At 37.5% G+C, this 27,851-nt stretch overlaps 1 protein-coding gene across 1 annotated transcript in view; it reads right to left on the reverse strand.

Moving 5' to 3' along the window:
* The window catches only part of LOC124596486 (filamin-B), an 896,651-nt gene that overhangs the window by 195,462 nt on the left and 673,338 nt on the right, over positions 1-27,851 (reverse strand). Inside the window, exons 29-32 of the mRNA XM_047135636.1 lie at positions 9,486-9,653; positions 5,273-5,500; positions 3,436-3,573; positions 3,128-3,301 (exon numbers count right to left, since the gene is read on the reverse strand). Coding sequence (XP_046991592.1) covers positions 3,128-3,301; positions 3,436-3,573; positions 5,273-5,500; positions 9,486-9,653 — 708 coding nt within the window. The remainder of the gene's footprint in view (positions 1-3,127; positions 3,302-3,435; positions 3,574-5,272; positions 5,501-9,485; positions 9,654-27,851) is intronic.

The following is a 27,851-nucleotide window of genomic DNA, read 5'->3' on the forward strand; positions in this document are numbered from 1 at the left end:
TGAATTAAAATTGTGGACATATGAAATTTGATGGGAGCAAATGTCATAAATGGTGGGAAAACTTTACGTACAGGAAGGTAAAAATGGTTTTATACTGTATATTCGAATCAAGTGGTGGAAGAATTGCACTTTACATACCGTGACCTGGACATCAATGCTGTGCTGGCTCATCTTGCATATTGGCAGAGCTACCCACTGCAAAGATGCCCAGATCGAAAGACATCTGAATGTTTCCACTGCCACGTGTGCACTCGTGGGAAGTTTCAGTTTCCCGGTTTCGACGGGGATGACCGCGACCCACTACTTGCAAGAGTAACAGATGTGCTCTTATCATTTGCAAAGCATAAAGGTTCTGTTACCAGCACATTACCCTGCACGATTTTTGTTCTGCCAGTGGATCTGGCAGCAGTGTGCTACAAATGACACCTTCCCAGCCTTAGAATTATTCACAGACAGCGACTGCACGGTATCCACACTAACCTGATTTGAAACCTACCTATTTCCAGTTGTGGGACGATTTAAACTCATTAACATATTTACCTCTGATGCCCCACAGGGAACACCTTCAGAATTGAATTGTGGCAGCTTGTGAGGAAATAGGCAATACTCCTGGAATTTGGGATAGTGTCCTCAGGGCCACGAGACATTGTGTGGCCTGTATTCGTGCAGGAGGGGACATTGTGAACATCTTCTGTAAAAGCAATAACCAGCGGAAAGAAAAATGTTCCACAGAATATCACTGATCTAAAGGCCATACTTCAGAAACAGCTTTTCCAGATAAATGTTGTAATGAACTTTTTGTACTGTATACATATTGGAACACATACCGGAATTTACATTCTCTATTTCTGAAACAAAGTGTAGATGGTAATGGAAAGTCCTTGGTAGAATGTAAGCGGTGAGAGGAGTGAAGCAGTGAAAGGACTAGCAGAGATTTTCAGAAAGATTGAAGAATGTGTCGCAAGGGTGGCTCCTCATTATGTAGTTCAAGGAAGTTGATATTCGGGGTATGATCCAGACGGCAAACATTGTGCACAGCCATTGAAGTTGAACACATTGTGCTCAGCAGTGTGTTCCACACACAGGTGGCCATCTCTGCTCTTCGCTACAATTATACAGTTGCCCTTCGACCACGCAGACAGTTGAATAATGGTAATATCCAGAGAAGAAGTTTGTTCAAAAGTTACGGCAAAGTAGCCATGTGATATTACTGCTTTCACAGGATATGCCCGGGACAGGGCTAGAATAGTATATGGTGAACTGGTGCACAGGGCTAGTGACCCATATGTAAAGGGGTTGGGAGTAGGTGTGGCACAAGGATGAACCAGGACAATTCATAAATTGGGTTGTTGTTTGTTGTTGTGGTCTTCAGTCCTGAGACTGGTTTGATGCAGCTCTCAATGCTATTCTATCCTGTGCAAGCTTCTTCATCTCCCAGTACCTACTGCAGCCTACATCCTTCTGAATCTGCTTAGTGTATTCATCTCTTGGTCTCCCTCTACGATTTTTATCCTCCACGCTGCCCTCCAGTACTAAATTGATGATCCCTTGATGCCTCAGAACATGTCCTACCAACCGATCCCTTCTTCTAGTCAAGTTGTGCCACAAACTCCTCTTCTCCCCAATTCTATTCAATAAATTGGGTGGGCAATGGAAAACCACTTTTTGAGAGGTGGAAAACCTCTTATGTCACAACTACTCCCAATTGGTTGCCACATGGGTGATACTCAGGTGGAAGACCTTCCTCATGCACCCATCCAGCATATTCTATTCCAGTATTGTCAGTGGTGTACCCCTACTGTTGGTGGCATACCATATTCTATCAGAGGCAGAGCTGTGAGTGAAAACTGTAGTCGTATCATAGACTAGGTCGGATGGAACTTTTGAACTGCTTTTTATATGGGCACTATCACCAACCAGCTGCTCACAATAATGAACAGCAACCAACAAACTGTGGCCAAGAGTAGAGCTGACCACCCTACTTCAATGGTTGCGTCACAATCTGCGCCATATGGATTCCCTCTCCCAGCTTCTCTGAATAACTTATACGGTAAAAGTCCACAGCATATCCTTCGATCCCACAATATTGCTGGTCTAAGGAAACTTTAATCTATAGCAGTTCTGGTTAGATTCTGTACGGACGGACTGGAAAGGAGCTGGACCAAATGATAATACAAGCCTGGGTGTTGAATAGACTACTGATCACCTCACAGATGCTAGTTTGTGCCCAGCTACATGCACTGTAAAAGACCTGGCCATTTACTGTACCTACTGTAGCAAAATATTTGTCAGAAGATTATTAATTTTAAACAGCACCCCTTTATCAATTTTGTATCTTATTGTGGAAAATTATGGTTTTATGTAAATACAATGTTATATTGTCTGTTCAATGGGCTTCTGACTTTGGAAATAAATAATTATGAACTTATCTTTGCCACACCAAGAATCTGAGGGGTGGAAGGAAAGGGAGCAAGGGAGGGGGGGACTGGGAGAAGGTGAGATGGAAGTGGGGGGGAGGGGGGCATGACCACTGCATTGAGGATATGCATACTAAAAAACCCAAATGCTGCCACTCGCCAGTAGACTGAAGTAAATTGTTTCTTTCTCCCACCCAGTCTTTCTCCCTATTGGAGGATTTGCATTTTTTGAGTCACATAGTGGTATTCCACAACTGAATATATTTGTAGTGAGCATTTATATTAGACTGCAGTAAACATGGTGTCATGAGCTAATCTATGACACAGCATAACATATAAGAAGTGCTTCGATTATTTATAAGGGCTATAAAACAAAATATATTTTTGCAGCTGGTATTACTGATTTCTGGTATTGCAATAAGTAATATGTAATGTTGTATGACTAGGGCCTCCCGTTGGCTAGACCGTTTGCCAGGTGCAAGAATGTCTTTCGATTTGATGCCATTTCGGCGACTTGCGCGTCGATGGGGGTGAAATAATGATGATTAGGACAACACAACATCCAGTCCCTGAGTAGAGAAAATCTCCGACCCAGCTGGGAATTGAACCCGGGCCCTTAGGACTGACTTTCAGTCGCACTGACCACTCAGCCACCGGGGGCGGACATAATAACAAATGTAAACTGCAAAATAACTTACAGAATAACTTACCTGGAACAGGCTCACCATTGAATCGCACACTCAGACTATGTGGAGCAGCTTCCTGGGGTTTAAAGTTCACCCTGAATTTGGCATTTCCCTCAGACTGAACATAGTTTGGTACATTCCTGCCATTCACAGAAACAATTATTTCCAAATTTCCTGCTCCAGCTTGGCTAGCATTGACTGTAACATATTAATTTCCTTCCATGAACATGTATACAAACAAACATTTAAAGCTCTTTGAGCCTGTCTGAAGTGTAATTTATGAAAATATCATTATTATTTTCTTTATGTTTATTTGTATGCAAGGTACTTACTGCTAAAAAACACAGGTTTCCCTACTATTCCAGAATTTATGTCCGTCACTCTGACTTTTGCAGCATCATATGCCTTCACAAGAAAGGGACTTCCCTCCACATGTACATTGCCAAGCTTTACTTCAACACTGTGGTCACCTAAAATACATGCAAACTTCATCACATGGGTCTGAAATATCAGTACATATTACAGTACAGTTTTCCATAATTTTGAGGAGTTATTCTGAAATGCACATAATCAACATATCCCTTGTTATCTACTACTTATTCCTCAAGGAAAATGGTTGCAAAGTTATGCAAAAACATCATTCCTAGCCAAGAGTGTTGATTTGTTTTCAATACAGTCTCCCTAAGTTTATGAAGGGTTGTAATTCAGTGTATGGTATTAGATACATAAGTTTTGTAAATGAAATTAAATTATTACTTCCCAATGTGTGGCATAATCAAGGGTGAATTGTATTACAAGTTACATGTCACACATACAAATAATAAGACAATTAACACTCACTCAAAAAATGTGTATTCACCCTGGACAGTAAAACATTCTGCTTATGTCATTGATAAAACTTCATATACATCCAGAAGAGCTAAAAACCTCAACTGATTAAGCAAAAAGTAATAACTTGAATACACAATTTTAAGTTCCACAATAATATTTATTTTATAGTTCTTTATGAACTAGCTTTCAGGTTCTTAGGCCATCATCAGATAACTTAACACTAAGAGGTAGGTCACACAACTTCAGTGACAATTCTTAGCTGTACAAATATTGTTTTAAAAGATGTGAGACTTTCGTATCTGTATTGATATAAAACACATCATATCAATGGCATTCATGCAGAACACATTCAGAAAAGGTGGAATCATTCTTTGTCAGTCTCCGACTCATTTCACAAGCAGTCAGTCTTGTAGTTAAAGCCCTACCTGATTGACCTACATACAATTTGCTACACACATTGCAGAAAATTCTCTAAATTCCACTCTGTTCTAAAGGTGGAATATAATCTTTACAGTTGGACAGAAGATGGACAGCAGTATTCCTAGTGTGCATTTCATGCCAAATTCAGGTCCTATTGTGAGCTTGTACATACACCTTCAGATAGGGTGTTTTTCCAGTTAACAAAGAAATTTCTTTAGGATATGTACCGACAGTGGCTGCCTGTACACAACAGAGAACTATAGTCAAAATTCTGTATGCACATACAAAATTAACTTATAGCCAGTACCTACTAACATAATACATTATTGTAAATCTTCTCATAGCTTAAAATTTTTGTTAAAATGTACATTAAATAAGCAAATGAAAGATATTTAAGCCAAAGAAATATGTGGTAAATATTGGCTGAAGGTGATACAACAGAGAACATACATTAAAATGACACACATTTTTGGAGTTGGATAACCAGTTAGAGGTTAATGAATATTGCAGAACAGAATCAATGTGAATCTAAGTACAGTGATTACGGTTCGTGTACAATGCAACAGCCACCTGCCGGTAAGATGGTCTGAAATACCCACAGGTCTATGGTATGACAAAGCACAATTGCAGCTTAGAGGTATTAATAATGACTGACAATAAGTATAATGTACATTTTCTGCACATGTATACAGCTACTCAGCAGTTGAGATCTATATGGCTGAGTCATAAAAGCTTTAAAAATAATTAACTCAAAATATCTGAAGGCATTCCTTGTAATCTTAAAAGATAATGGTCCTGCGTGTTGTACGATTGTATGAGGCTTAGTTCATGGTTTAGATGATACCCTTTGTGAAACATCCATGAAGGGTAGTTGAGCACAGTTATGTTCTCGGAGGCAAGTATGTGAACAATACATACCTACATCTACTGGAGTGAACTGGACCGAATAGTGACCACCACCCTGTGCATTTACATTAACTGGCAATATTCTCCTTGAAGGACCAAGCACTTGCACTTCTGGCTGACCCAAACTTGCATCTGCTTCCACACTGAAATTTGCATCTCGAGCCACTGGAACCTTCTCTAAACCTTCTCCTGACAGCACCACCCGAGCTGCCTCAAGTACATGGCAAGAAAAAGGGCTACCTAAAACAAATTTTAAAAAATTAAGTAAAATGTTATGTGAGAAAATTATTTACAGACCTTTTACTAACAAACTGAAATACATTCACCCATCTCTAATGAGATTTAGCTGTTAACATTATATTGGATCAAAAAGTTTGGATACTTATTTGATTATTAGACTAAATATCCATGTTACTGTTACAATGTGAATGCACTAACTAATGAAAACTTGTGTTAGATATACATAAAACATGATACGTAGCTGGTCAGTGACACACTAATTTTTTAGAACAGAACATGATATATAAAATGAAGTTACCACCCAAACCAATGAAATTTTTCACACAAAATAAATTTTTCATTTTCATTTAGTTCAAACAGATGGTACAGTATAACTCGTTCATATTCAGATGTAAAAATATGTAATGGATAGTTGTTTCTTAAAGAGGGTTATAATACTAAAAATGTGTCAAACATATTTTAATATTCTGAAAAACGTGTAATAATAGTAATAATACTAAACATCAATTTTCTACAATCACTTATATAATTTATAATGTCAATTATCAAAATTATAGATCACACATAAAATTGCCTTTGTTTGTACAAATTGATTACAAAGAACATCTCTGTGCAGCTAAATACATCACTGATCTCTCTACCAACTTACCACATTTTCAATAGTTGTGAGAAAAGTTTTGTAGTATGTGGTAGAGCCAACATGATGTTAAGGAAGATAAATTTATTGAAAAGTATTTGTAATTCAAGATTTTCTGTGTTATGACGTGTCGAAACATTAGCTCAAAAGAGGCAAATAATTATGAGAAAATGTTTTGGAACATATCATTTCTAAAGTCAATGCATCAGCGCGTACCCTCAATCATGATTCTGGTGCCTCCTCCTTAAACAGGGAACATACTTCTAGACATATTATGCCATTGAGAAACACTGCAAAATTAGAAAGAAGAGATAAAGATAAGTAGTAAACATTTTTTACAACTTTTGTGAATTATTATGCCACACAACATTTAATCACTATTATTGTGTGTTCTCAGAGTATAAAGAATTACTCATACAGACAAAACCACTGTTCACCACTGAGGTTTGCTTAACATTTTGTAAAATAATTTTATGTTCCTTTGTAAAAGAGTAGGTCAGAATATGGTGAAATCAGCCAGAATTCAAAATCAAACACACATTAACATGCTGTCAATGTTGCAGTAACACACTCCGCCATTGCCGACCTCAAGGCATCAGTCTGTGTTGCACTAAAGCCACAAAAACATGGCTGCTGTCATTGTTACACCCATCGAGTGTGAATAACGAAGTGTAATTCGGTTTCTGCAGGCAGCAGGGAATAGTGCAGCAGATATTCATCAGAGAATGAGCCGAGTGTACGGTGATAACTTCATGGTGTTGTGCATGAATGGTGCCAAAAGTTTAAAGAAGGCCGAAATGACATCCATGATGAAGGTGGCCAAGGACGCAAGTCTGTCGTTACAGCCGACCTTGTTGAACGAGTTGACAGAATGGTTAGAGAAAATCGTAGTTTCACCATAGCTGTTTTGTCTGTGGAAATTCCGGAAGTTTAAAGATCTGTCATACACTCTATCATTATTGAACATTTAGGATACAAAAACCTTTGTGCTCGTTTGGTTCCAAAAATGTTGATGGACACCCACAAAAGTCGGCAAATGGTGTCAGCTTTACATTTTCCTTGACCGTTATCATGATGAAGGAGAGAACTTTTTGAAATAAATTGTTAATGGAGATGAACTTGGATCCAATATGACACACGAATTAAAACGACAATCACAACAATGGATGCATCCAAATTCACCAAACAAACCAAGAAAATTCAAACAAACATTCAACAACAGAAAGGTTATGGCTACCATGTTTTGGGACCAAAAAGGTGTGTTGCTTGTAGAGTTTAAGCAGCCCGGAACCAGTATCAATGCAGCTACTTACTGTGAAACTTTACAACGCTTGCGGAGAGCCATTCAAATCAAACGAAGAGGAATATTGACTTCAGGAATTATGTTGATCCGTGACAACATTCGTCCACACACTGCTGCACAACCCAACGGCTCCTTGAACAATTTCAATAGGACATTTTTGATCATCTGCCATAGAATCCCGACACAGCGACTTACACCTTTTCCCTTAAATGAAGACATGGCAAGGAGGGTAGCACTTTCAAACCAACGAAGATCTTCAAAACAATGTCAATGTTTATATAATGGAAGGAAACATTCCACGTGGGAAAAATTATATATAAAAACAAAGATGAGGTGACTTACCGAACAAAAGCGCTGGCAGGTCGATAGACACACAAACAAACACAAACAAACACACAAAATTCAAGCTTTCACAACAAACTGTTGCCTCATCAGGAAAGAGGGAAGGAGAGAGGAAGACGAAAGGAAGTGGGTTTTAAGGGAGAGGGTAAGGAGTCATTCCAATCCCGGGAGCGGAAAGACTTACCTTAGGGGGAAAAAAGGACAGGTATACACTCGCACACACGCACATATCCATCCACACATACAGACACAAGCAGACGGGGTGGGAGGGGGGGGGGGAGACGGGGTGGGAGAGGGGGGGAGACGGGGTGGGAGAGGGGGGGAGACGGGGTGGGAGAGGGGGGGAGACGGGGTGGGAGAGGGGGGGAGACGGGGTGGGAGAGGGGGGGAGACGGGGTGGGAGAGGGGGGGAGACGGGGTGGGAGAGGGGGGGAGACGGGGTGGGAGAGGGGGGGAGACGGGGTGGGAGAGGGGGGGAGACGGGGTGGGAGAGGGGGGGAGACGGGGTGGGAGAGGGGGGGAGACGGGGTGGGAGAGGGGGGGAGACGGGGTGGGAGAGGGGGGGAGACGGGATGGGAGAGGGGGGGAGACGGGATGGGAGAGGGGGGGAGACGGGATGGGAGAGGGGGGGAGACGGGATGGGAGAGGGGGGGAGACGGGATGGGAGAGGGGGGGAGACGGGATGGGAGAGGGGGGGAGACGGGATGGGAGAGGGGGGGAGACGGGATGGGAGAGGGGGGGGAGACGGGATGGGAGAGGGGGGGGAGACGGGATGGGAGAGGGGGGGGAGACGGGATGGGAGAGGGGGGGGAGACGGGATGGGAGAGGGGGGGGAGATGGGATGGGAGAGGGGGGGAGACGGGATGGGAGAGGGGGGGGAGACGGGATGGGAGAGGGGGGGAGACGGGATGGGAGAGGGGGGAGACGGGATGGGAGAGGGGGGGAGACGGGATGGGAGAGGGGGGGAGACGGGATGGGAGAGGGGGGGAGACGGGATGGGAGAGGGGGAGAGGCGGGAGGAGAGAGGGGGAGAGGCGGGAGGGGAGAGGCGGGAGGGGAGAGGGGGAGAGGCGGGAGGGGAGAGGGGGAGAGGCGGGAGGGGAGAGGTGGAGAGGCGGGAGGAGAGAGGGGGAGAGGCGGGAGAGGGGATGGGGAGAGGCGAGATTGGGAATTGGGGAGAGGGGAGATGGGGGAGAGGCGACGCGCAGAGGGAGGGGGAGAGGCGACGCGCAGAGGGAGAGAGGATGACGAGATCGACAGGGAGAACTAATGTAAGGTAATGCCTTGGGTGTGTGTGTGTGTGTGTGTGTGTGTGTGTGTGTGTGTGTGTGTGCGCATGCATGGATGTGTGCACGCGTGTGTTTGTTCGTGCGTGGGTGGGTGTGGGTGTTTTTGGCGCGTGTGTGTGCATGCTCATACTGCTAAAAATCTGCCGTTTTAACGTCCTAAACACTTTCGAAGCTGCTTGTTCTCTTCCACTTTAAAAGATTAAATATAATAGGTAGTAGGTCTTTTCATTTATTTTTGGCATAGTTCTGAAGTCATTGACTGATTATTCTCACATAACCATCCCCTGCTTGCCCGATGCAATACTTAGTTCTGGTATATTCCATATTGTCATCAAAAGGGTAATTAATTTGAGAAAACATAAAAATGGTGAGACATAACTGCTGATTTCTTGCTATTAAATATATATAAGTTACCTGGAACATCTTCACCATTGAAGCGTAGGTCAACAGTGTGGACAATTGCCTCTCTAGGAGTAAAAGAAATTGCATATGTGTGTGGACCTTGGGCCTGAGCAGATGTTGGTACCCTACCACCATTCACAGTGACCTCCAAGTTTCCTGGGCCTGCTTGACTTGTTTCAACTGCAAAAACAATACATTTTGTGAGCATTCTTAGAGTCACATGAAAATGAAAGTGGACTAATAGTTATAAAACAAAATGAGGATGAAAAAGTAGGAAATAATAACTGACTAGATAGAGACAAATGGGGAATTAGAAAACAGGTAGCTCAGGTGGGGCAGGCAGCATGGGTGTGCAAGTAAAAGATAACACGGTTTGTAATGTGCTACAGTACACATTACTTTAAACTTGATGCAAAATTAAGTAAATTTCAAGGAAAAAGAATGTTCCTGCACTACACAGCAAAAGTCCATTCACACATTATATTCCTAAAAATCTCAATTTCTTAGTTTCCTGGGATATAATTGCAGTTTTGTTTCAAAATTCTTTATTGCAATTATCACTCAATGTATTTACACGTTACTGATTTTTAAAATGTTACCCAATAATGTTCAAATGTTGTTCTGACGTAACTTCTGTAATTTTTAGTTACAAATATAATTTGAGCTGACAATAGATGTCATCTTAAAGTATGGGAACCATACTCTGAACAAGGACACTGAGATCAGTTCTATGAACAGAGCTGCAAATTGTGAGATATCATCTCCATATCTTCAAAATTAGTAGACAAGAAGACTGATATGCAAAGCTCCTCATAAATCTGCACTGTCATACAATATATAAGCTTGCGGTTTTGAGTGTTTCTATTCTACAAAGGACTTTCCAATGCTATATTTAGTTGCATCATATGTTCTATTTTGTTACAACCATGATTTTGAGCTTGCTGTTTCACACTAAATAGTATTTCTTCTACACAGGCTTCTCTACACAATTTTTCCAGTTTTAAAGGGCACCACCTTCAAATGTGTTCACACCATCATTTTTTATTTAATCTTTCATCATGATCATTATTTTCTTTAGCCACACATCAGCTCTTGCCTCATTGCATGACTTTCAGTGCATGTGGAGAATCAAACCAGTCTTAACCAGTACTGACTAGTATGTTCGCTCCTCAAGAAATGGACATACACAAACACCGAAAAACTGGACTTTAAATTCTGTATGTATAGCACATGTGGCATATAAATGAAACAGAAAATTATGTAGATTATAAATGGCAGGTTCTGTGGAGCCCTTTGGGACATATTTATTCATTAATGGAATGAGAAACTAGATATATATTTAACAAAATGAGTAAAAAAATGAGCAGCTGTCAACTACTATCAGAAACTACTCTCACAATAACTAATAACTCTCCCTGTCTCTCATAAGTCAAGTGCTTATATTCCCAACTACTCTACTTGCTGATTAATTTGCATTGCATTCCAAATCTTTAACACTGATACTTGCAACATTTAAAAAAAAATAAAAATAAAAAAAAAAAAACACTGATCGTATTCCGAGGCAGCTCATTTATAACTTTAGTAAAAGCTGTAAAGAGCGTAAACCCTTTGGCATCCTATACTTTACAACAATTCCATCAGATTGACACCAGTTCAGGGGGCAATTACAAACATACCTCCTTAACCATTGTTGTTGTTGTGTGGTCTTTACTCCAAAGACTAGTCTGATGCAGCTCTCCACTCTATTGCTTCCTGTGCAAGCCTCTTGACCTCCGAACAACTACTGCACCCTTACACTGTCACTGGCAAACCGTTAAAGTTTTTACCTGTTCTCCCTGAACTTCCATTCCTTCTCCAAATTTTTCTTTGGTTTCCTTCCCGGCATGCTCAATGTATAAATTGATCATCATCAGGGACAGGCTACAACCATATCTCTTTCCCTTCTCAGCCACTGCTTCCCTTTCATGCCCATCGGCTATTTTCCTACACCTTCCCAGAACCCAAAAAGATATTCCACAATGTCGGCTTCTAGTAATTTTTCCATTCTTCTGTAAATAATTTGTGGAAGTATTTTGCAGCCATGACTTATTAAACCGAGAGTTCAGTAAAATCGAACAATGGAACTCCAGGTTGGAATATCAACAATATAAGCAAAAGATAGATTGCTACTCGCCGTACAGGTCACACACTGCGTTGCAGACGGACACAATGAAAAGACAGCAACACATTTAGCTTTTGGCCAAAGCTTCCTTCAGTAAAAAAAAAAAAAAAACACACACACACACACACACACACACACACACACACACACACACACACACACATTCACACAAGCAAGCACACTTCAAGCACACAACACCAGAGATGGTGGTCATGTGTGCATGAGGTATGCCTGCTTGAATGAATGAATGAATGAGTGTGTGTGTTTCACATTCTGAAGAAGGCTTTGTCCAAAGACTAAAGGTGTAACTGTCTTTTTGTTGTGCCTGTCTGCAAATGAATATGTCAACCGTACAGCGAATAGTAATGTATCTTTTCCTTACATTGTTGATAGATCAGTATTTACCAGGTGTACCGGTATGAAATGAGCGTTAAGATACAAATGTGTCGATAGAGAACATTTGTTGTGAATGAGCCTTAATTTTTTTCTTTTTGTTTGGTTGGTATGACATCTGGCTAAGATATTTAGTATACATCAAGTCACAGAACAAACAACATCATATGTTTTCATCGTGTTAACAATGTTGAATTTTGTACCAGAAAGTGATGATTTGCGGAAAGCATTAATTTTTTGTTTTCATTTGAAAAAAAGTGCTGCAGAGTCGCATCGAAGGCTTGTTGAGGCATATGGTGATCACGCTCTATCAAAAGCAACATGTAAAAGGTGGTTTCAACGGTTCAGAAATAATGATTTTGATGTAAGAAATGAAGAACGTGGAAGACCACCAAAAAAGTTCGAAGATGCCGAATTGCAAGCAATATTGGATGAAGATGAGACTGAGTCAGAAGCAAATGGCCGCAATGCTAAATGTTGCCCAACAAACGATTTCTGACCATTTGAAAGCTAGAGGAAAGATTCAAAAGAGTGGAAAATGGGTGCCACACGAATTGAATGAAAGACAGATGGAAAACCGAAAAACCATTTGGCAAATTTTGCTTCAAAGACATGAAAGAAAATCAATTTTGCATCTAATTGTTACTGGCAATGAAAAATGGATTTATTTTAAGAATCCTAAATGGGAATAATCGTGGGTTAAACCGGGACAACCATCAACATCGACTGCAAAACCAGATCAATTCGGCAAGAAGACAGTGCTCTGTGTTTGGTGGGATCAGAAAGGCGTGGCGTATCATGAGCTTCTAAAACCCGGTGAAACTGTGAATACTAATCGCTACAGATAACAAATGATCAATTTGAACTACGCTTTGATCAAAAACAGACCAGAATGAGCCAAAAGACATGGCAAACTAATTTTTTTACACGACAATGCACCTGCACAGAAAGCAAAACTGGTTCAGGATACAATCAAAACACTTGGCTGGGAGTTGCTACCCCACCTGCCGTATTCAACAGACTTGGCCCCTTCTGACTACCATTTGATTTCATCAATGGGACACACTTTGGCTGGGGAACACTTCAATTCCTTGGCATCTGAGGCAAACATACTTGTTCGGATGCAGACTCTTTACAGCAATACAGCAACATTCTCACCTCAGCCTTCACTGCACGCAATTACCCCACCAACCTAGTTAGAAAGCAGATTTCTTGGGCCATCACATCCAACCCTAGTACTGCTGATCCCTCCAAAAACAGTTTCAGCATTATCCTGGTCTGGAACGTGTTAAACAGCTACTCCAACAGGGCTATGACTTCCTAAAATCATGCCCTGAAATGAGATCCATTCTGTCTGAAATTTTGCTCACCACACCTAGATTAACTTTATATTGCCCTTCCAATCTCTGCAATATTCTTGTCAGCCCCTATGTTCCTTCTGCTGCCATCTCCCTACCCTAAGGCTCCTACCCCTGTGACCATCCCCACTGCAAGACTTGCCCTACGCACCCACCTACCACCAGGTATAATAGCCCTCTAACTGGCAAAAACATATGCGAAACAACAAGTCATATACCAGCTGTTATGTAAACACTGTTCGGCCTTCTACATCGGCATGACTACAACCAAATAATCAACTGGGACAAATGGGCAGAGGCAGAGGATGGTACACTGGCAACTCACAATATCCTGTTGCAGAGCATGCTCTACAACACAACATTAGTGACCTCAGCACCTGTTTCACCACACACACCATTTGGATTCTTCCCCCAGACACGAGTTTCTCAGAACTCTGCAGCTGGGAATTAGCACTACAACATGTCCTTACTTCTTGCCACCAACCTGGCCTTAATTTATATTGATTCCTTCTGTCTCAGCATTTCTTCACTGTAACTACTCATTGTTTCACTCTGTTTTAGTTTTCTACCTCTTTCATTGTCTTTCCCATCTATTTTTCACCGCCCCCTCCCACCTCTGTTACTTACAATGCACTTAGCTTTTCAGTCTAATTCATGCATGATGTTTAAGCAGTAATCTCTCTCTGCATAAGTAGTATCTGTGTAGGTTGGGTGCCCTCGTAGATCATTTCCATGGATAATTCTGCAAGCAAGCCCAACGCACCCAGGAAATGAAAAAGACTCTTGACGAGCCCCGAAAGACCCACCGAAAAGCTACTTCAAAATCACACAACGAACTCCAGATCATGAATTTTGTAATCATTATTTTTAGTTTTCTACATTACTTTACATTTTAGTTTCAAGTCACCATCTTTAAAAAATTGAAAGTCCCAGTTAGTTATTATTTTTTAAACCTTTCTGGCAAATTAATTTTAAATTTATTATTGAGCTCGATAGAAATTTTCTCCCCATATCTAGTTTTCAAACGTTCACAATCAGTAATGTAATACCATTCATTTACTCACTAATCTTTTTAAACAAATCAGAACTGCTCGCATTATTTAGCTTCTTCAGTAGAACCTCCATTTATATAGATTAAAAATTTAATAAGATTAAAATAATATTATAAATATGACTAATGTGCGGGATGAACTTAAATTAGACATTTTTGCCGACAGAAATAATAAACCATGAGAGAGACAAGTTGAATGTAATACATGCAATGAATATTTTAAACCATCTTTAATTATAGAACATTTGAGAAGTCAAAATCATAATTTAGAGGAATATGATACAGAATTATGGGATGAAATAGACAACTCAGAAGCTCTCTTTTTCATAACTGTAAAAACAATAGCAAAGCATAATTCACAGATAATTTACCAAAAAAATTACAAAATTACATTAAAGCCTACTCATCATTCTTAAAAGTTTCTCATTCTATAACCAAAAAATTAGGTAACAATGAATACAACAAAAGATAACTAACTAAGTTATTTTACTTGTATAAGGAATGTGGTATGAATTTTTTCTTTACATTAGAAGATATTTGATATCCACATGGCACAGTATCACAATTTTTTAGAACCACTCTTATCATACCGAAATGAGAAGTCTTTCTTAACCTGTTTGTTGATCAGATTTTTAGTATCAACATCTCTGGTTATCTGATTGTACTCTAGCTGCATCTTTTCTTTCACTTCACTCTCCATTAGCCTTGTTGTCTATTCGCAATTCAACTTTTGAATATTCTTGTAATTTAGAGTGAATCCCTTTACTATCATCTCTGTTTAACATTGTTCTCATAATAGTAACTTTATATATATATAATAATTCCAATCCCAAAGAAATCAGATGTGAAAATTACCAAACTATCAGTTTAATAAGTCACAGCTGTAAAATACTAACGCGAATTCTTTACAGACGAATGGAAAAATTGGTAGAAGCCGACCTCGGGGAAGATCAGTTGGGATTGCGTAGAAATGTTGGAACACGTGAGGCAATACTGACCCTACGACTTATCTTAGAAGAAAGATTAAGGAAAGGCAAACCTACGTTTCTAGCATTTGTAGACTTAGAGAAAGCTTTTGACAGTGTTGACTGGAATACTCTCTTTCAAATTCTGAATGTGGCAGGGGTAAAATACTGGGAGCAAAAGGCTATTTACAATTTGTACAGAAACCAGGGGCACGAAAAGGAAGCAGTGGTTGGGAAGGGAGTGAGACAGGGTAGTAGCCTCTCCCCGATGCTATTCAATCTGTATATTGAGGAAGCAGTAAAGGAAACAAAAGAAAAGTTCGGAGTAGGTATTAAAATCCATGGAGAAGAAATAAAAACTTTGAGGTTCGCCGATGACATTGTAATTCTGTCAGAGACAGCAAAGGACTTGGAAGAGCAGTTGAACGGATTGGACAGTGTCTTGAAAGGAGGGTATAAGATGAACATCAACAAAAGCAAAACAAGGATAATGGAATGTAGTCGAATTAAGTCGGGTGATGCTGAGGGAATTAGATTAGGAAATGAGACACTTACAGTAGTAAAGGAGTTTTGCTATTTGGGGAGCAAAATAACTGATGATGGTCGAAGTAGAGAGGATATAAAATGTAGACTGGCAATGGCAAGGAAAGTGTTTCTGAAGAAGAGAAATTTGTTAACACTGAGTATAGATTTAAGTGTCAGGAAGTCGTTTCTGAAAGTATTTACATGGAGTGTAGCCATGTATGGAAGTGAAACATGGAGGATAAATAGTTTGGACAAGAAGAGAATAGAAGCTTTTGAAATGTGGTGCTACAGAAGAATGCTGAAGATTAGATGGGTAGATCACATAACTAATGAGGAGGTATTGAATAGAATTGGGGAGAAGAGGAGATTGTGGCACAACTTGACTAGAAGAAGGGATCGGTTGGTAGAACATGTTCTGAGGCATCAAGGGATCACCAATTCAGTACTGGAGGGCAGAGTGGAGGGTAAAAATTGTAGAGGGAGACCAAGAGATGAATACACTAAGCAGATTCAGAAGGATGTAGATTGCAGTAGGTACTGGGAGATGATGAAGCTTGCACAGAATATAGTAGCATGGAGAGCTGCATCAAACCAGTCTCAGGACTGAAGACCACAACAACAATAAGTAACTTTTCAGGCCGGTTGAAGCCCAATACACAATCCAGTTATTTCCCAATTCATCAGTCCATTTGCCTAACATACAGCCAGTTTCCACATTATTTTCACCATTATCAATATATACTAGAGAATCGGTATCAAAATATATAACAGATTCTCCAAGTTTACCAAACATATCATATAATCTGAGTCTTGCATTCGATGTAGTGAATGCAGCTATGAAAATATTCATAGCTGTATTATTTTCCACATAATAATCCTTGAAATTATATCCCATCTGAACCATATGCTCTGTAATAAAATTTATATCTCAATTATCTAATTGGTCATGCAAGAGTATCTCATAAAAATTCTGTAAATTTGTTATATATTGTTTAATGCTTGTTTATTCCAGTCTCTGATCACAAATGAATTATTTAGACAATGACTGGTTTCAGTCTGTAATTACCATCTTCAGATCTTTTTTACACTACGTCCTAAAGTGATACGGCCATAATGGCATCGTCAAAACACAGAAATATAATCAGCATAGAATCGTCACATAGATTTAAAATATGGTGTATTGTCCACAAAGCGATTATTGCCAAAAAGCTTTATGTTAGGAAATAGTTTCACATTTCATTCATACGCACCAGTTTCTCATGCACGAGATCGAAAAGTAGTATTACAAAATTTTTATATAAATTTGGAATCGTCTTATTTTTCCAAAATTTGTATGATGGCTCAGTTTCTTCTCCTTCCTCGTTCTAACAAACAATCTTGTCATCACCAATTCTGTAGCTATTCCCGCCATTCTCAAAATTTGTTCGCCGATTAACTTCACTAACCCTGCCAGGAACACAAGTTTAGTTATCCCACGATTATTCTCCGGTTAGGCGTTGTTACATGTTCGTACAACACGTCTTCCGCATTACTTCCAGAATAGAACTTAAGCGGCTGTTAGCCAGGGACTGTACAACTGGCCCGTACTAGTATAGCGATCCGACAAAAAATTTTCTGTCAAAATTTCATTTTCTTGGATACACTGAGAAGATAACACATAATCTTTCTCACCTGTTATTCCTGTTAGTCATTTATTTCCATTCTGGTAGTCTGAATCTATGGATTTCACTAGTAATTATAACAACGCTGATCATTCGCAAACCCAATCAACCACATAATCGGACAGCAACTGGCATTCATCCGTTTGGCTTTACTCCACTCAGCTCGTATAGCCCCATCCCCTTTTGGTCTGCGTAAAGTTTATTTCCAGATGCAACGAGGATTCTCCTGACAGAAACATCACGTGTACAGTACGCACGCATTCAAAAATCAAATTATGATTCAGTCAGAAATCAACTAAAAAGTGTTCAAAACGTTCAAAAACCAACAGGGATGTGTTTCAAATTCATATGAATAATCAATAGACCAACGTGCGCTGGATGCTAGGCAATTTGTGAAAAAAGTTTTTCTTCCTCAAGAATATGAATTTGGCACCCCCTTTTCCCGGTAGCATGTGGCTGCTTGCTGCGACTGCTTGCACAGCCAACAGCCACATTCCTGTAGCCAGAAGTGGGAGAATCTACTACTCAAACGCGACTCAACTGCGCATGCGCATGAGCCCACTTGTAACTGCTAAAACAAATCTAATATAAAAGCCTTTGACATGTTTTGCTGTTGGCAGACGCTTGCACGAGCATTATGTGCCATTGTTGTGTATGGCATATTTCCTTTGCAATTTAAGTTTTTTTCGTTATTTATTTTTCTCTCGTTTATGTTTTATTGTTGAAGTATTATTCTGCAGTAGCGGGATACAGTAACATCGTTTGTTAGAGTATCGGTTCTTACCAGCCAAAATTACAAAAATTTAATAGAAAAGTATAACAATGAAAAATTCCTGGAAATCTAAAGAATTCCCAGATTTTTCCCGGTTTTCACCCGGATGAAGAAATTCTGGGGGTTTTCCCTGGATCTCCCAGTTGTCCCAGGTCATATACACCCCGGTTATATAATCTTTTTTCTCACTAATGGTATCAAGTTTGGCAATATTAGCACTGTTAAACAGAATTTTGTAGTCAACAGACCATGCTTTAAATTTTTCATTAAATTTCAATCTAATTTTTTTAATCTCAAATAAAAGCTTTCTAGATGGATCAGTCTCTTTTTCTTGCTTAAATAGTTTGCTACTGAAAGGGTAAATCTGATCTAGTCTCACTATTTCTCTTGGGGTGCAAGGCTTTTCAATACTGTCATCATCAAATCTGTAGAAATAATTTATATAAGATACACATTGCAGTCTCGATCTTGCTGCTGGGAATACTTCTGGATGAAATGTAAACTCTTGTAATCGAATGATATTAATTAACTCTGATTTCCTCAATGTGCTGCATCCTCTAATGCCAAGGTTTTTAGCTAGAGCTGTGAGTTCCTTTACTCTCAAATCATCAAGAGTTCTTGTAGGAGGAGGCAGGTTATTTGAAATGATTACATTAATTAAATCAGCTTTTCTAATTCCACTATAAACTCATAAATTATTCCTTCTGCAATAATCACAAAGTTTGGCAACTGTAAACTTTGTCAACAGAGTGTCCATCTTTTTAGTCCTTATATTTAATACGGATAAAAAACAATAACCCCTCAAAAATAAATAGCAAAATTAAGCTTCAGTTAATTTCATGTGCTTGTCTGACTGTAAATGTCTTTTGAGACCACTTTTAACTATATCTTTTCCACAACACACTACAGTAGAGCGTCGATTATCCGAAGTAATTGGGGGACACGGGTGTTCGGAAAACTGGTTTGTTCCGATAATCGAACTGTACATGTTTATTTGCCAAAAAGAAGTACTGTACAGTAAATTTATTCACGAAAACAGGCATGTCTTTTAGTATTACAAAGTAACATACAAAGGCAACTTCAGTAGGAATATATAGTATGTGGCACAGTTTATTAAACAAAAATATGTACATATTACATACGCATTTTGCATGAACAATACGCACAGCATACAAGATAGAAGCAATGTTGCGCCAGCGGTGGCCCAGTGCGGCGACTACTGTGGGAAACTTGGTTTGGGAGTGAGGGGGATGATGGACGGTACGGTGGGAGAGTAACAGGTGCGAGCGAGTACACAGTTCAGTTAAGGGTCGTTCGGTTGACCAACATTCGTATAATCGACGCTCTACTGTATTTTCCTTGTTCGCTTACCTTCTAGTTGGCAAACCCTACATTTACTTTAGAGTTTGTCCCTAGTTGAATGATTAAAGTAAAAATGGCCATAAGTCAGCAACTGCTGAAGCAGACAGTCTGAAGACTGTTTTGGTAGTCTCCTGTCTCGGGATTGTGTCCTGCTCCAGCTGGCACATCATCACTCCAAGTTCTATTAATTTTATTTCGTTGTTTATAATAATCCAGAATACAAATCTTACATCTACTAGATAGTTTGCTTTTAGACGTAGGATTCGAGTAAAAACAATCAAAATCTTTAATTTCTTGACAACCGATACATTTTTTAGAATTAGCATCAGTTTCTTGTTTTTCATCTCTTTCAGCTGCCATTGCATCAGTTACTTTTTCCAACATTTTAGTACACTCTTCACTTGAAATTTGTTTTAAAAAATTCTTATGATTAGATACATATTGTTTAAAAATTCTTTTTTACTATTACATATATTTCTGCATAGTACATTCTTTACAAATATGTGAAAGCTTATCCTTTGAGTATTTGTGTGAATGAAAGTTATCAATTGACTTCTCCAATTAACATTTTTTACACTTCGTCAACTCTTCCATTTATTAATAAAATATTTACACTCTTAATTTTTTCATTGTCACTATCAATCCTACTATGTATTTTTTGCTTCACAAACACGTTTCATGAAAAGCAAATTGAGATATAATAACACACTCTCAAGGAAATTACAGATGGAATCCCAGGTGCCTGAATAATTAACAGAATTTCAGAGTTCGCACTCCTGGACCATGGAAAATTTTAATTTACTAATGTATTTTCATTCTATATAAATGAAGGTATCTAATGCAGTTGTTGAATGATCTATGCTGAATATCTTTGAACTCACTTGAGAGAGGAACTATGACTTAAATTTAGGAAGTTGGTTTATTCGAGGACAAAAATGTGTTGATTACTAACGATATTCTTGTATGGAATTCCCGAGAGAGAACATTCCCCCCTCGGGAAATCTGAAGTGAAAGAATCAGATTTATGTTGATTTTCTCAAAACCAACAACATCCCTTTCACGGGGATCAAGCACGACGACCCTATCGCGTTGGGAGTACGAATACATTCAAAATGAGAAACAAATCTTAAGACCAAGTAACTTCATCTGAAAGAAATGGATTATTTTAACTGTCAATAATTTTAAAAAATCTGTTATGTCCTTCAACAAAAAACAATGTAAACAACTGAGACAGTATTACTTAACAACTGAGAAAATCTTTGTGAATTATCTAAAATGCAAAACCTCTGTTGAAAAAGAGAAATCTCAAAAAATTACTGAACAACAAGCGATAGAAATAAAAACAAAAGATCAAGAATTAAAAGAAAGGGGAAAAGAATGTCTACATTTAAAAAATGTAAAGTCTGATGCATTGGAGATGAAGAAAGAACAAATTATATACATTGCCACATCGGAACAGTATGCCAAGAAAAATTATTTTGAAGTTTGTGGCGTGTTATCTGAAAATCATCTTTCAAGAGGATTATCAAAGCTATAATAGCAGAAGACCTGAAGACGATAAAATATTTTATGTCAGAAAATATAAATGCACTGATTATAAATTAATAGAGCAAATGCTTAATATTTATTTTGTTGTACACAGAGTAGATAAAAGAAAAGAAATATAAAATATGCACTTCAACAGTCTATCTTACTTCGTTGCGAAATTATGTGACCAATCCAATGATATTGTTGATGAAGTAAACGAGGAGAGAAAAAATATTTATGACAAAACTTTGACTGTTCCTGTTGTAGAATTTTAATTTACTAATGTCTTTTTCATTCTATATAACTGGACTCAATCACAGGCCTTAACAATAACAAATTTGCGTACAACATTAAGCAAGTTCTTGTGATAATCCATGGTTCAAAGCCAAGGATGTCGCAGAAATTCTAGAATACAAAGATACACAAAAAGTGATTAAAGAACATGTCAGAGAAAAAAATGGGGGATTTTATAGACATTTTAGACTGGATGACTCACCCAGTCAAGAAACTGTAAAACATAACACATATTTCATTAATGAATCAGGTCTTTATTCGTTAATTTTGGAATTTACCAATCCTCAAAAAGCAATTTGTGATCATTTTAGAGAAAAACATTGCAATATTTATGGAAAAATATGGGCGAATGATTTGTTCACCCCTTGAAACATGCAACCAAACACAGTATTTATGCTGAAATAAGGATAAAAAATGTCTTAATCACTAACGATATTCTAGCGTTTTTGTATAGAAATCCGGCATGGAAAATTCCCACACCTGGAATTATGTCATAAAAGAAAATAATTTATGTAAGATATTTTATACTTTATTCACTATAGAGTTTTACACGGGATAACCACCCCGGCTGAAAATACAGTCCCACGCTTCGTGTTTTATTTATTACGGAATTCCAGGCATCAAAGATTTGACACCTACAGATATTGGAATTTCAGAGGATCTGAGCATACCCTCTGCAGTTATAGCTAAATCTTGACGAAAGTCGATGTCCATCTTTTACGACCATCAAAACCCAAGGCCTAGAGATGCATGCGCATAAAAATTTATTTGGGACCCACGATGGATTCCAAGAAATTTAACAAAAGTCAGTGATTGAATTTTTAAATCTGTTTTTTAAAGTATTCATAACCAATACAAATTTCATCTCCATTGAGACCGTATAAATAATTCACGCTTCCATCGGTTAATTGATTTATGAAAGTAGAGATTATATCTTCATCATCAGGATAATGTACACATAGAAAGAAAGAGTCACTTTTCCTCATTCATACTGTTTGGTACACATTTATATAGAAAAATTTTATTTAATAATTATAAAAATTTATTAAAACAAGGGGTGCTATTGTATAGAACTCCTTTAAATATACAAAATTCAACTTTTTTGATGGTTGATTTTTTATTCATTATGGAATTGCTGGGTAGACAAGCATCAACCCTGAAATTATTTCTGTAAAGATTTTCATAGAACTATTTTTTCTTTATTTACCCAACTGTTGTGTAAATTATCAAAGCCCAACCGTTTAAAATAAACTTTATCTCCCTTCTTTCTCAAAACTTTCTCAAAAGATAAAAATTTGGAAAGTTCGTTTTCGTTAGTTCTTGTTCATAAAAATTTCCTTTGATATCTTTCAATTTATGAATGTATAACTTCTTCAATTTTGATAATTTCTGTTTACCAGTTGGCAGTATATTCTTTCTCAAAAAGTCCTTTAAGTTTTCTGATTTTAACTTTTTCTCTTTTAAATTTTGGAGATGCTAGATCCAACTCCCAGACATGTCCAAGTTTTCTCATTAACTTCTATCGGTTTCATTTTTATAGTTGAATGTTTTGTCTTATCGTATACATCAACTAATTTCGAGACTAAATCAACCCATTTGTAATTTCCTTGAAGAGCAAATTTCTTCCACATCTTTTCTTTCAGTTTTTTGTTAGATCTTTCGACAACAGATGCTTTTAATTCTGTAAAAGTTGATAATGATTAATGTTTTATTTTTTCATCAATTCTTTAAATCTTTATTATAGAATTCTTTTCCATTATCTGTTTGGAAATTTTTTGGCTTACGTCCATCTCTACATATTTTATCAAATGCATCAACTACATTCTTACCTGTTTTATCTTTAACTGGGATAGTCCAAGCAAATTTAGAAAAGACATCGATAACAGTTAATAAATATTTATATCCTCAATTTATCTTCGAAATTCCTTTCAATTTACCTGAACTCATCTCTACTAAATCGGCTTGCCATAGATCATCAATACTGAGAGAAATAACATTTCTTCATATAAAATTTTTTCTCATTGGTTTATGTAATTCATTAACGATTTCTTCATGAATATTAGGGGTGAGGGATTTGCTCACCCCTTCACTGACTGCTGAACTAGACGCAGTCTGAAGACTGCTTTGGCAATTCTCTTACAAATGTTTTTTAACGAATTTATTTTTCTTTTTTTTGCAAATTGAACAAAAACTTTCAATTCTTTGTCTACCATTTTTTTGTGACCACTCTGAGGTTCATGAGTATCAGTAAAGTTTTTACACTTCAAACAGTAGATGTGTTCGTCCATTCATATAGATAAAAAAATTTAATCAAGTTTAAATTATTTTCAGCCATAATGGCTATGTTTGTGGACCATGACTGTGTGGGATAATTATTTATTTCAAGTTTCTGCTACCAGTCACTTTTTATTTTATTTTATTTAGATTAAGCATAAAATAAAATAAAAAGTGACTGGTAGCAGAAACCTGAAATAAATAATTAAAGTTTAAATTAGTCTAACAACCTCAATACTTCTAGATCATCGTCAACTTTCTTGTCTAAACTTTTATTAATTTGTGAATCTAATGACTTTGTTTACTTTCTAGTGAATCTATTTTATCTAATGCATGAAGGAGACTCGATTTTGAATTGTTTATTTCTTTATTTTGATGTTCCACAATACCATCAAAAATACCATTTCTTTGCTTTAAATCTGAGAGAATCTTGTTGAGTTCTTCTTTATTGACATATTTACTGAATTGTGTATTCAAGTTTTGTAACTAATTCTTTTTCTAAATATTGTTTAGAAACAGCATCATAACCATTTACCTGATCATTTATATCTACTAGTCTCCTACCTTTAAAATCGATATTACCTTTAGTAGCTTTAAAAATGCTTTTTAATTCTTTCCAAAATTGTGTGATTAAATTATTAATTTTTGGTTGAAAAGCTTCTGATGACTGAAAATCCTTAAAGAGTTTGTTTCAAAAATGTCCATTTAGTAAATCTAAAATATCACTAAACTTACAATTTTTGCATAACAATTCTAAAATAAACAAACACAAATGGCCACAAATAAATTCATCAAAATCTTGAATTCTCTCACTACTATAGTACAGATCATTTTTTCCCAAATAGTTAACAATCCGTTTGGGAATATTTCCCCGATATTAATCAAAAATGAATTTTTTATCTTTATTATTATAAGAGCAAATCCAATGGGGGCCAACATGGCCAGAAGTATCTAAATTAACTCTTCCACATTCTAAATTTTTCACGTTGTTTGGCAACATCAATCAAAAACAACACAAAAGTGTTTGATTTTTAATTGTTTAACTAATTCTTCTATATCAAAATTAGATAAAGGATTGTTAAATTTTTTAATCATTTCTTTGAACTTTTTTAGTCCAGAGGCCGGTCTAAGCCGGCTCCAACTGGTGCTGCACCAGCTTTCTTTTCCATTTCCAAATTAAGTCTTTTTTGTTCTCCTACCTCTTTATCGGCTTTCTTCTTGTTTATGACTGCATTTGCGATTGCTGCAGATCTGCCAGCAAGTGCACCAATAGTTGCTAGCTATGGCAATGCAGCCAAATGTAACGGAAGAAATCCACCTTTGAGTTGTGTTAAATCTTTTCCTTCCTTCTTTTTTGTTGGATATTCAATAACATTTTTCACAACAAGAATACCTAGTGTAATGAGTACATTACCACCAGTTTCTGGACAGACAGCTTTAGCTGCCGCTTTCTCTCTGTTTCTTTTTTGTGCATCAGTTAAAAATGGTTCAATCACATTTAATTGACCATTATTCAGTTTAAATTTAATTGATTTTGGTTTAGTCTTGCAAAGTATAATCGATTGGAAAGCTATACATTTATATAGACAAAAATTTTTTGAAGATAAATACTTTTTAGACAGCGCCGTTTTACCGCTATTGACATTTTTACACTCCCAACCATTGTCATCCACACCTAAGCCAGCATCAGCTAAAGCGGGCTAAAGACTACATCCCAGTCCTAATTTTCGTTTTCCATACTTTATGCCTTGAACTGCTGTTGCTGCAATTTTTTCACCTAAAGAAGCATCACTTGCATGCATTCTTTCTTTCACAGCTAACAGAAGTTCTTTATCTTCTTTGTGTCTTTTTTTCTAAATCTTTATGATCACGATAAGCAATGTCATATTTTTTGCAAGCTTCATCTAGTGGATTAATTCCTGGATCACCTCTAGCTAATCTTTCATTGAGCTTAGTGAACAGTCTGCAGTTACTAACTCCCAGTAGATGCATCTCAGGCATTGGTGCACTATTTGAAACCCTATTAACCAATCCTTTACCGTGTTTTTTGCTCTTCCAAAATGTATTAGGAAGATTATTCAAAAATTTTAATCAAATATGGAATTCCCTTTTGGATTGCTGACAACAAAATCACTAAATTTATTTGTTAACATTTACATTATTCCAACTTTTTCATTACGATAATTTTTATTTCCTGCTGGTTCTTCACCATGAATAACTGCTAATCTGTCAATTAATTGACAGTCATCGTCCACTGAAACATTCGATTGGTTTATCTGTATACTTTTTAATTAAACCTTCACCTTTTTTCTCAGGTGAACTTATTTCTGAAGAAGCTATTGGTCTTCTTAATTTTGGAAAACAGTCATTACCAATTTCTTTTATCAAACCTTTACATTTGATTCCTCTGCTTGCTTTAACTCCACTTGGGTTATTTTCAGAGTATATTGCTCCTGTATTATGCAATACATCAATATAATTTAATAAATCAACTGAACTGAATTTCACATCCATATCCACATCCATATCATCCATAGAGAAAGCTTTTGACAATGTTGACTGGAATACTCTCTTTCAAATTCTAAAGGTGGCAGGGGTAAAATACAGGGAGCGAAAGGCTATTTACAATTTGTACAGAAACCAGATGGCAGTTATAAGAGTCGAGGGGCATGAAAGGGAAGCAGTGGTTGGGAAGGGAGTAAGACAGGGTTGTAGCCTCTCCCCGATGTTATTCAATCTGTATATTGAGCAAGCAGTAAAGGAAACAAAAGAAAAATTTGGAGTAGGTATTAAAATCCATGGAGAAGAAATAAAAACTTTGAGGTTCGCCGATGACATTGTAATTCTGTCAAAGACAGAAAAGGACTTGGAAGAGCAGTTGAATGGATTGGACAGTGTCTTGAAAGGAGGGTATAAGATGAACATCAACAAAAGCAAAACAAGGATAATGGAATGTAGTCTAATTAAGTCGGGTGATGCTGAGGTAATTAGATTAGGAAATGAGGCACTTAAAGTAGTAAAGGAGTTTTGCTATTTGGGGAGCAAAATAACTGATGATGGTCGAAGTAGAGAGGATATAAAATGTAGACTGGCAATGGCAAGGAAAGCGTTTCTGAAGAAGAGAAATTTGTTAACATCCAGTATTGATTTAAGTGTCAGGAAGTCATTTCTGAAAGTATTCGTATGGAGTGTAGCCATGTATGGAAGTGAAACATGGACGATAAATAGTTTGGACAAGAAGAGAATAGAAGTTTTCGAAATGTGGTGCTACAGAGGAATGCTGAAGATTAGATGGGTAGATCACATAACTAATGAGGAAGTATTGAATAGGATTGGGGAGAAGAGAAGTTTGTGGCACAACTTGACCAGAAGAAGGGATCGGTTGGTAGAACATGTTCTGAGGCAGCAAGGGATCATCAATTTAGTATTGGAGGGCAGCGTGGAGGGTAAAAATCGTAGAGGGAGACCAAGAGATGAATGCACTAAGCAGATTCAGAAAGATGTAGGTTGCAGTAGGTACTGGGAGATGAAAAAGCTTGCACAGGATAGAGTAGCATGGAGAGCTGCATCAAACCAGTCTCAGGACTGAAGACCACAACAACAACAACATCATCCATAGTAATATTCCCTTTAGTTAAAAGATTCATTGAATCATTGGTTCCTTCGTATGTCTTTTCACCAACTGTTACTTTATCTCCTTCAAATGTGACTGGTATTCTTCCTATATATTTGAAGGCACCAACAGGTCTTAAACCAAAAGTAGTATCTTCACTATGGTTTACATATCCTAGCATTCCTTCACTTATATTTATTTTATAAGCATCACTATCCCTTTTTTTTTTTTTTTTTTTTAGATTGTCTCTCTTCTTCATATTTTTTTCAATTCCACTTTAATTTCTGATTCACTTAATGTATAGTCATATTTACCAGGACTACCATCGTGTAATTGCATATCTCCAAAATCTTCATGATGATGATACAGAACCATTTGTTTTTCAACCTCTCTATTTTCCTCAATTGCTTTCAAAACATTAT

The sequence above is a fragment of the Schistocerca americana genome, chromosome 2 (genome assembly GCF_021461395.2).
Source record: "Schistocerca americana isolate TAMUIC-IGC-003095 chromosome 2, iqSchAmer2.1, whole genome shotgun sequence".
NCBI lineage: Eukaryota > Metazoa > Arthropoda > Insecta > Orthoptera > Acrididae > Schistocerca > Schistocerca americana.